This window comes from Mesoplodon mirus (assembly GCF_964341445.2).
Source record: "Mesoplodon mirus genome assembly, chromosome: 2".
NCBI lineage: Eukaryota > Metazoa > Chordata > Mammalia > Artiodactyla > Ziphiidae > Mesoplodon > Mesoplodon mirus.
This window is the reverse complement of record NC_138977.1, coordinates 112,022,452-112,033,626: the sequence shown is the minus strand read 5'-3', so window position 1 is coordinate 112,033,626 and position 11,175 is coordinate 112,022,452. Positions and strand designations below refer to the sequence as shown.

The 11,175-nt window shown below is 49.2% G+C and overlaps 1 protein-coding gene across 1 annotated transcript; it reads left to right on the top strand.

Annotated features, from left to right (window-relative positions):
- Nucleotides 1–562: 562 nt before the first annotated feature.
- FXYD4 (FXYD domain containing ion transport regulator 4) lies at nt 563–2,937 on the top strand (the record flags this gene model as incomplete). The annotated part of the gene is made up of 7 exons (XM_082604683.1): nt 563–602; nt 1,248–1,280; nt 1,403–1,426; nt 2,120–2,194; nt 2,300–2,336; nt 2,599–2,636; nt 2,826–2,937. 7 exons carry the CDS (start codon nt 563–565, stop codon nt 2,843–2,845), a joined length of 267 nt encoding a protein of 88 aa, XP_082460809.1. The 3' UTR covers nt 2,846–2,937.
- Between the last annotated feature and the right edge of the window lie 8,238 nt (nt 2,938–11,175).

The window sequence follows — 11,175 nt, the reverse complement described above, 5'->3', positions numbered from 1 at the left end:
ATTTGGGGCTACCTGGAGCAGGGCTTGGCCAGGGCTGAGGTGGGAGGCTCTTGCCTGTCCCTGGCACCTGTCCCTGGCACCTGCCCCCAACGCCTCCCCTTCCCCTGCCCAGCTGTTCACTCAGAGGAGTCCTGGGCATGCCCTAGGTGGAGGCTATCTTGGAATTCAGCCTGGTAGTGCTCCAGGCCCAGACCTTTGGATAGCCTGAGGCCTGACAACCATAGCCCTTTGAGCCGGGGGTCAGGAAGGCAGGCACCAAAGCCTGAGTTAGAACAGCAGTCCTGCTCTCCTGATGGTGTGTCAGGCATCTGATTACCAGATTTTAACAAAACCTCATATGGCACTTACTATGCACAGGCACTGCTCTAAGCACTTAACTCCACAAGGCATTACCATTATCAACTCTAGACAAGGAAACAAATTAGTAACTTTTCCAAGTCTACCCCATAAGCAAGGGCAGCCTTGAGATTTTTGTCACCAAGTGCCGTGAGCCTGGGGCCGGACGGGGCTGTCTGACCCCAGCCTGCCCCCTTCCCCTGCAGCCTAGTCCTGCCGCTGTGTCATGGAGGGAGTGGTCCGGGGCCTTCTCCTCCTGCTGGCAGGTGAGTCCTCCCAGAGGTGACCCTGCTGTCACTCACCCACCCACCCACCCACCCACCAAGGCTGTGAAAACCAGGACAGCTTCTCACAAAGGGGGCCTGATGTTGAATGAACGTGTTTTCATTTAAACTGTCAACTTAAAGAGAAACATAAAGGAAGTAATGGTACAGGTAGGAAGTAGCTATTGCAGAAGTTACCCTGGTTAATGGAACTTTGGGAGCTAACCATCTGTTGGCGTGAAGAGAACAGCATTCCGTACTTCTTTAGGAGGCAGAGCATTAGCCAGGACCTGTGTAGGAAGCTTTTCAGGAGGGGGTGTAAAGATACCAACACACCATCCCATTTGGAGTGTGAGAAAGAATAGCAGGAAGCCTGAGAAATAGCTGGAAGGGCTGGGGGGTGGGGACGGAGGGTTGGAGCTGGGGAGCACAAAGACCAGGAAGTAGGAGACAAAATCCCAGGTCTGTTTGGGGCTGGGGAAGGTGTGAGGAAAGGAACCGGTGACCTCAGGGTCCCTCCATCCCACCTCCCCAGAGTCCCAACGGAGCTGGCTGTCCTTGCGCCTCTGGGTTGGGGTCCTGGCTGCTGATTCATTTTGAGACCAGTGCCACGAATTAACAGCCAGTCCCTCTGCTTCTCTCACCCAGGCCTGCCCGTCCTGGAAGCCAATGACCTGGTTGGTGAGTAAGGCCCCGAACTGCCCTGCTGGCCCTGCCTCCACGTTTTCCCTCTAAGACCCCACATCCTGCCTCCTGGCTCTGGTCCTTATTTATTTATTTATTTTATGTTTTCTTTCCTGCAGATAAAGACAGTCCCTTCTACTATGGTAAGAGCTGATATCCCTTGCCCCCCACCTCTACCCTTGCCTATCCTGGACCTCTTTGCTAGAGGTTGGTGAGGGGTGATGTGGAGCCCAGTGTAGACAGAGAGGGGCTTGAGGGAACGGGGAAGGAGGGGCAGGATGGGGCTAAGACTGGGGATTAAAGAACCAGCATCGTCGTCGTCGTTGACTAGAAGAGTGACAGGCCGACACATAACATGGTCTTTGGGAGAACTTCATTCCAGCAAGGAGGTAAGGTGCCCACAGGATGTTTAGGAAGACTTCTGGGGAAAGGGGCTAGAGGCAACTGGCTAATCTCCTTTCTTCAACTCACTCTCTCTTGCCTTCCCCAGGACCAGCTCCTTGCCGCCCGACAATGCCCCAAGCAGGTTTCCTCTCCCTCTGCCTGGCACTGTCCCCCAGCACAGCCCTCATGTGCTCCAGGTCTCAGCTCAAATGCCACCTTTCAGAAAAGCCTTCCTGGATCATTCTTCAAAGCCCGTTCTTTTTCTGTGCTCTTCTGCTTGTTTTTTCTTCCTAGCACTTGTTCCCACCAGATATTACATGATGTATTTACTGGCTTGTCTTTCTTGTTGCCTGGAATGTAAGTGCATCTGTACAAGCAGTTGGTCATGACTATCTGTTGAACGACTAGACTGGAGCCAGGCTGGTGCCAGCTCGCTCTCTATGCTCCCCTAGACTGGGAAGGCCTGCAGCTGGGTGGGGTGATCTGTGCGGCGCTCCTGTGCATCGCTGGAATCTTGTTTGCCCTGAGTGAGCAGTGGGACTGGCGGGGCCAGGGTGGGGGTGGGGAGCCGGTGGGAAGGTGGTGGCTCAGGCTCCCCAGGCTCTTTGCACTGGCTGTCTCTTCCTTCACAGGTGGCAAATGCAAATGCAAGCAAGATCATAAGCACAGGTGAGACAGGGCCCTGTTGTGTGCACCTTGAGCAGAACAGAGCTATTTGGTGGTAAAGCCCTACAATTTGGAGAAAGAGGACAGCCCCCTGGCTGTCCCTGGGCTTGCAGTGGGATTTGTCATTCACAGATCATCAACCCTGAAGGGCCCCAAATCAGGGAAAGTTTTGACCCTTCATATTGTGTAAAGTGGCACCAGGAATCTTGGTGGGGGAAAAGGACAGAAAGCTTGAGGATGCTAATCTGACGTGTTCCTTTCTCAGCTCCTTACCCGAGAAGGCAGTTCCACTCATCACTCCAGGTGAGACAGGCTTCGAGAGGCTTCCAGGCACTCAGGCAGGATAGCCATATAATTTGAGAATTAATAAATGTTATGCTGTAAGGCAGACTGTCCTGAGCCAGCCTGCCTTGGGGTCACCTGAGGCGGGTGGGGGGGGGTGTCTGTGGAGTGACCCAGTTTGTGAGGACCTGACCTCCATTCTCTCCACAGGCTCTGCCAGTACCTGCTGAGCACAGGACCGGCTTCACGGCACTTCCTGCACCAGCTCCCATACTGTCTCCTCCCCATTGGGGGACTTTACCCATCATGATGGTATTTCTCTCCAAGGGTGGGCCTTTAGGCTCCCTTATGCTCAGGAGGCTGCCCAGAACTTATTTCTAAATTAAACTTTTCTCCTCCCTCCTGTGGTCTCATGACCTTCTGTGGGTCTGGTTAGGGACAGGCAGGCTGGAAAGGGACAAGGAAATCTTGCTCAGGAAAGTCCAGGCCCCTCAGCGGTGGTGGTGGGGGGTCCCATAGGGTGGCCACATGTCTGTCCTGAAGCCATTCCCAGCACGCCCCCCACTTTGAGGACCTCCTGATAATTGATCTCCTGCCTCACCCATGCATGATGCAAGACACCTCAACGTTATATCAAAGAACCTTACAATTTCCACACCTTGGCTGGAGACCTTATAAGTCCCGATGACCCAGATACCCATGACACCCTGTAACCTAGAATGATCCCCAGTCTTTTGCCCTCTGCTAAGACCCCACCTCACTGAGTGCTCACACAGCCCAGGAAATGAAGCAATTTCTTCACTAACTCACCCCAGTAAAACCCTATGAAATTCTCAGACCAACCCATGGGCCCTTCCCCCACTCTAGGTAATGTCCCGTGAGACCCCACTATAAGCAACATCCCAGCAAGCCCTGCATAGTGCATTTTAGAACCAAAACCCATCCATGCCAATCTGGGTCTCAGTATGTCCAAAGTCCATTCCTGGAATACCTCACTTGAAAAGCCCCAGCATGCACGGGGTGGGGCTGGGGAAATGGCTCTCCCACCTGGGCAGCCTGTTCATCCTGCAGCCTCACCCCGCTTGCCAACCTCCATATCCTAAGGTGGGAGGAGCTGAGGCATACTGGCAGAGACCCCGGGGTGGAGACAGGCTGGGGCAGCAGACGTCTGCCCTGTCCCTGCCAGGAAGTGGCTCACAGTCTGGGTCTGGGCTGAGGGGGCAGCCACCTGTCTTGGTGTTGCTTCAAGCCAGCTCTTTAATGGTGCCCTGCTCCAAACCTTCCACCCATTTCCCAGGGTGGTACTAGATCCTCTGGAAAGTATAGTGGATCCAAGACTTGTTGGCTGTAGTCAGGAGGCCAGCGCAAGGGATTCTAGAGGCTGAGGACCCCACTTCCTGGTCTGCAGCCCTCCCAGGCCCTGAGATCTAAAAATGAGGATCACAGGAACTTCCCTGGTGGTCCAGTGGGTAAGACTCCGCACTCCCAATGCAGGGGACCCGGGTTCAATCCCTGGTCGGGGAACTATATCCCACACGCATGCCGCAACAAAGATCTCGTGTGCTGCAACTAAGACCCAGTGTGGCTTAAATAAATAAACAAATAAATAAATAAAAATGAGGATCATAGACCTGTTTAGGGCCCTTGAATAGGACACATAAGCAAGATGAGGGGACAGTTCCAAGGCTGGCCCAGAGCTACAGCAGGAACTCCAAGAACCTGAGTGGGACTCAGGATACCTGGCTGAAATTGCAGCCACTCACGGTCCAAGGTAGGTGAGGGAAGTGTGGCAGGGACCTACGACGGGGGGCCTCTTAGGCCTTTAAGATCCCAGCATTCTGAACCAGATGCATGCTATGAAGAAAGTAAAACAGGCGTGCTGCAGTGGCTGGGGTGCATGGGCAGCAGTGGGTGATGTGGTCAGGTCAAGTGACATCTGAGCTGAATCCTCAAAGGTGAATGGGGGGAGGGGCCAGCTGCGCAAACATCTTTCCTGGTAGAGGGAACACTGGTTTCTTGCCTTTTGAGGACCAGAAGAACGTCGGTGTGACTGGCACGTAGGTGATGAGATCAACGAGGAAGCAGGTGCGGCCACTGCAGGGACAATTTTGCCCCATCCTGAGCTGGGAATCAATCGAGGGACCCGGATCTGCGCGCACGCGGCGGAAACAGGAAGAAGGCAGGAGCGCAGGCGCGCGCAGCCCAAGGGACGGCGCAGCCCAGCCGCGCCGCAGCGTCATCCGCCCAAATGCGGCTTCCGACCCCGCCTTTTCGTCCTGGGGAGTGGGGTGCATGTCCCTCTCCTCCTTGGACACAGGAGGATGCTGGTGTGAATAGGTTGCATTGGAGAATGTAAAAATGAGCTCCGCCTAAGAAAGCAAAGTCTGTGGCTTTACGTGGGGCTAGAGTGGCAGACGCGGAAGCGATCTTGGCAGAACGCCCCCTTCTGAGTGACCGACAACTGCTTTCTTTTAGAAACTCGGGTTCCTACCATCACAAACGGTGAGATGCTCTGCTGTTTGAAATCCAATCAGTAAGAAAACCCCATGCTGCCAGGGTAACCTAAATCACTTTGACGCGAGATTCAGCCTCAATTCCTACCCGGGCGCCCAGCCCCGGAGGAGGGGTTTCTGGACGCAATATTCCACATCCATCTTAACGTTTTGGTTTCCCAGCTCCACTTTGCGGTGGAGACCAGTTACACACAGTCATGATCTGCTTTCAGCCTGCCAAACAGCCTGTCCAATTTCGCCTGAATAAACGCCAGTTTCCTCACTTCCCATAAGCAACCGAAGGGCCCCACGACCCCCATACCCCCAACGTGTGCAGCTCCATCATTGTCAAGTCAGTGAGCCTGGCTTTCTACAGTACAGGCTCCTGCCTGGTGGTTTAGGCTGATTCTACCTGTCCAAGGCTGGGGCAAGGGGCTCATGGAGGACATCTGGGAGCCCGGGTTAATCATGGTTGGGAAAAGTCACGGACTGTGATGGGAAGGTGGCAGGAGAGGCATGCAGGATTGAGTCGGTGTTAGCCTGTGAGGCTGGCGCATGGGCCCTGGAGTTGGGCTGCTGATTCCCAAGGGAAATAAGCTCTCCTCTCTCCCCTCCCAGGAGTAGGGAGTGGGAAAGGTAGTCAGTCATAGGACGGGAGGAGGAGCCTCTGCCCAGGCTTCACCGTGTGGAATTACTTGCTGTGCCTCAGAGACCCCTTCCTTGGGCCTGTTTTCCCTGGGGAACAGGGGATGGCGGGGGGGGGGGGGGAGTAGGGAGGCTGGCTTTGTCTCAATTCCCGCCTCTTGTCATCTCCTAGATGAGGGGCTGACCAGGAAAGAACCAGAGAAAGCAAAGGGTAATTTCCACTTAATTGAACACTTAGTACTTTATGGGCACTGTTACAAATACTTCACACATGTTGATTTTCCCAGCAGCCTATGTGATGTGGATTCATATTATGCCCACTGTGCCTAAGAAGGGACCTAGGTTCTTACAGGTCATCTTACTCCTGAGCCGTTTCTGAACGACTAGGCTATACTGCCTTTTCTGGTATTTATCACTATCTGAGAGAGACCCCAAGGACTGTACCTTCTTGGGGACGATGTATCCCTCCCCACTTTTTATTTAAACAATCTAATTTTTTTTCCAAATGCAAGCACCTTTCATGCTTATTACAGAAAACTGGAACATTACAGAGATAGCTCACTTAGAAGATAAACCAAATTCTAATCCAGCACTCAGAAATAATCAAGGATAAAAGTCTGTTATACAATCAGAGTATTCTATAATTCTCTGGGGCTCCAGATTGTTACATGAACCAATAGTTCATTACTTTGTTTTGCTGAGTAGTAGTCCCAGGCAGTGTTGTATTAATGAGCACAGCTTGGGCTGCAGCCTTACCTCAGGGCACTGCGCTTCCCTCCCTCTGCTGGACATTGTCCCAATTCCCCAGCATCCCTGCATCACCAATTCCCTTCCTCCTTTAGGCCCTTTCAGGAGGCCTCCGGGCAGGGCCACTCTATAGCTGTACCACCAACATGCGACCTCTCATCACTGTTCACTGCTGCTTCTCTTTGTACTCGGCCCTAATTCACATACTACTTATATTTTACTGATCTATTTGATATGGTCTCCTACCCCTACAATAATGTAAATTCAAATTGGCACCTGCAAAATTTTCTGAGTTTGGGCTCACAGGTTTACTTGTTTTCAGATTGTTGTTTTATGATTCCCACCGAATGCATATTGGTCATTTTAGGCTTCTCATGTTCTCAGGGTAATTTTAAGAAATCTGGTTGCATTCCTTCCACCAATCCCCTCACAGATAATAACAACACATAGGTCTTGTAGTCATCCTATGCCTACAACTTAAGTACACAATATCCGGTACCCTACCAAAAATATCCATGCATAAAAGACAAACTTGAGCCAGAGAGACAACATAAACACAGAAATACAGATGTTGGAACGATCAGACTTTAAAAACTGTGAGTAATGTGTTCAACGAATGAGCTATATGGAGATTTTCAGAAGAAAATTAAACCTATGTGGTTTTGGTTAAATTGTGTCCTCCAAAAAGGTATGTTCAATTCCTAATCCCCAGTACTTGAGACTGTGACCTTATTTGGAAATAGAATCTTTGCAGATATAATCATTTAAAAAAGAGGTCATATTGGATTAGGATGGACCCTAATCCAATGACAGGTGTCCCCCTAAAAGGAGGACAATTTGGACACAGGGAGAAGGCCGTGTGCCACCCCAGGCAGAGAGGGAAGAATGCAGCTGCAAGCCAAGGAACACCAAGACTGCCGGCAGCCACCGAGACTAGAAGAGGCAAGGATTCTTCCTCGGGGACTTCAGAGGAAGAATGGCCTTGCCTGCACCTTAATTTTGGCTTCTTGCCACCAGAATTGTGAAAAAATTAATTTTTCTATATTATGTAAAAAAAAAAAATTAAGAAAATTTTACAACTAAAAGTTCATCAGTTCTTAAACATAACGGATGTTTAACAACCAATTAGACTTAGCTGAAGAGAATGAGTGATCGGAAGATAGATAAAAGGAATAAAGACACACAAGAAGGAAAAAGTATTAAATAAAATCCAACATTTACTAGCGATTAAAAAATAAATTTAGGGCTTCCCTGGTGGCGCAGTGGTTGAGCGTCCGCCTGCCGATGCAGGGGACGCGGGTTCGTGCCCCGCTCCGGGAGGATCCCACATGCCGCGGAGCAGCTGGGCCCGTGAGCCGTGGCCGCTGAGCCTGCGCGTCCGGAGCCTGTGCTCCGCAACGGGAGAGGCCACAACAGTGAGAGGCCCGCGTATCACAAAAAAATAAAATAAATAAATAAATAAATAAATAAATAAATTTATACTAAACCTTAAGTAAATGGAGATCTCCTAAATAAAGGATATGCAACCAAAAACCAGTGAGTATTTTAATGGAGAAATATTATTGAAAGCTTTCAATAAGATGCCCTCTGACCCCAAATGTTCAGCATCACATTTCCTAATGATAAAAAATAAACTTACCTTTCTTTGCGACAAGGCAAAGAAAAAAGTACATAAGGATTAGAAAGAAATTAATCAAAATGTCATTATTTGCAAATGGCATGACTTTGTATGTAGAAAATCCAAAGAATCTACATTTAAATCAGCATATGTAAGGATTTTAGCAAGACCACAAAGGTCAATATAAAAATCCAGTTTTGTTTTTTTTAATCCTTGTATTTCTAGTCCCAGGAACAAACTCTCAGCAAAAGAAATTTAAAAGACACCATTTAAAATATAATAAAATACCTAGAAACAAGTCTAACAAAATGTCCAGTAATTTTTACACAAAAACTAAAACCAAAACTGAGATACCGTAAAAGAGCCTCAGGACTTGATGCAACTGCTAACACTCAGTGCAGGGTGAGCACAGTAGCTCCAGGAGCTGCTCTGAATAGTAAACGGCTCCCTGCTGCAGAGGACATGACGTTGATTCCTACCACTCAGGGGCTGAGCTGCCACTGTGTAGTGAGACATCAGAGACACCACACAAAACCATTTAGAACACAGATACCTGGATGATGGCGCCTACTCTGTCCTTTGTAGCAGATGGCAGGGCAGCTTGCAGAATCCAGGCAGCCTTCTAGTCACCTGGTAATTGGGTAGGAGCACTATTTTCAAGTGTAAAATAAGGTTTCTCCAAATCCAAAAGGTCCTACCAACAGTTATGCCTCTTTCTTAGTGATGCAGTTATCTTGACCTTTCCATTGGAGGAAACGTTCCAGTGCTGCCCAGGTCCAGAGGTCAGCAAACATTTCCTATAAAGGCTCAAGAGAGTTAGTGTCTGCTAGGCTTTGTGGGCCATATGGTCTCTGATGAACTACTCACTCATCTATCTGCTGGTGTAGCACAAGAGCAGGCTAGACAAAATAAATGAATGCACATGGCTGTGTACCAACAAAACATTATTTACAAAAACAGGCAGCAGGCCAGATTTGGCCCATGGACCCTAGTTAGCCAATCCCTGCCCAAGACCACTGGACCCTGAAAACATCCCTGATATGGCAGAGCCCTGAAATCTTCCACCCCCTAGCACATAGGTAGGTGTCTTCCTAAGGCATCCCAAGTACTCACTGCTTCCTCCTCACCAAGACCAATGAACATGTCATCAATATAGTGGATCATGGTAAGGTGATCAATGTCTCTCCAGACTGTATTGTAAGAGAACAGGAGTTACTACACACTTGGAGAAAGACAGGGAATGTGTTCTGATGTCCATGTTATAAGGTCATTTAAAAAAATTCTTTTGCTTGACTCTGTTTGAAAAGAACATATTCGCTAGGTCAGGGGCTTCCCAAGTTCCAGAGGCTTGTTGATCTCTCTGGGCAAACACGCCACATTAAGCACTGAGCTGTGACTGGGGCAACTACGCGGTTAAGTTCCTGGTCGTTCGCTATCATCTGCTGGAATCCATCTGCTCTTTCTGGGGAACAGGCAGGCAAATAAAAAGGGCTAGGCTTGCCTTTTTTTTACGCGTTTCAGCATGGCCCTAACCCCAGACATTGCACACACATCACAGAGTCTTTGTTCACTGTCTTGGATGGGGAATGCCTTCTGAGAGGTTCCTCTTGGCCTTTCCTACCATTATGACTCTTCACAAGCCAGGGACCCAGTGTGGGATATCTGTCAACTGCCTAGGGTACCCCTTCCCACTCACTCAGGGAGATAACCTAAGGGGTCTGCAAACCTGTTTAACCCACAATGAAATGAACTTGGCCTGGGAATCCATGTCACCTGGACTTCCTATGCTCCCAATCTTAACAGGACCACGATGGCACTTCGGATCCCCTGGTATCAGTATCAACTCAGACCCCCTATCCAACAGCATATGAGACTTGGGTCATTTCCTACCCTTGGCCGCAGAGGGGAAGATGTATAGAATCTTTATTACATAGTTGTTGCAATGCTGTCAGGCCCTTCCTCCACTCCAGTTGCTGGTCTCTGGGCCTGAGACCTGGCTCTATTCTGGAAATAAAACAGACCTCAGAGCTCTGCCTGTATGACCCCTGGACAAACAGAAGTCCGACAGCCTTCACCACAGATCTGGCCGAGTCAAGGCTCCTGCCTTTCGGGTTTTGCTGCCCATCATGACAATTATGCTTACCTCACCATCTGACGATTGCCACCACCTCATCTCTGCTCTTCTAGAATCTTTTTATCCCTATTTTCTCCTACTGCCAACCCTGGCCAAGAGCTCCCATTAATGTCTCAAAATGCTGGTGCACCTCATCAAATTTAGTGGAATGTCCTTGGATCCTTCCAGGAGACCATCTTTTAGCTGGTGTTTTTTCTGGCCTTAAATACTCATCTCTAGCATGCCCACCTTGAGTCCCCCAACCCCCTTTCTCAATACCCAGCATCTCTCCCTCCTATAGGCCATTGTCTCCAAGCTTCAAGGGTCAACTCTAGATTAGGATGGGCTCCAAGAATGCTTAGAATTTATATACAGAGTCACAAGAGATGCCCCACATCAATCGTTTTATACTCAACCCTCTGGTCTGGCCCAGCATCCTCAAAATCCCCTTGTGTGCTACGGCTCCTGTTCATACATACTAATCAGGCCCTGCAGTTTCCTTCTGTGCCACACTCAGTCCTGATACTAGTTTTCTGAAACAGGAGTCAGTCATTTCCTATAAGGGGCCAGAAATAGTAAAAATTCTGCAGGCCAAGGCAAATTTGAAGTTTTCACAAATTTTTGCTAAAACTAAAAAACTAAGTGCAGTATTTTGTACTACAGGTCTACTAGTAAGAATGGAATTCTTTTGGGAGAGATTCTAATTAATTGGGGTTTCCTGCCATCAAATTGATTCAACTGGAAACCATTCTTAGCTCATGAGTTATACTATATACTAAATCATATGGCAGACTGGATTTGGCTTACCAGCAGTTTGCCAGCTCATTCTTCGAGCAGACTTTGAGAGCAATTATCTGATCAACCACATACCCCAGGTGATGCCTCTGGATAAGTCTTTCTTCTAATAAGAGGCACCGTAGCTACTGCTGCTGGCCCAGAAAACTG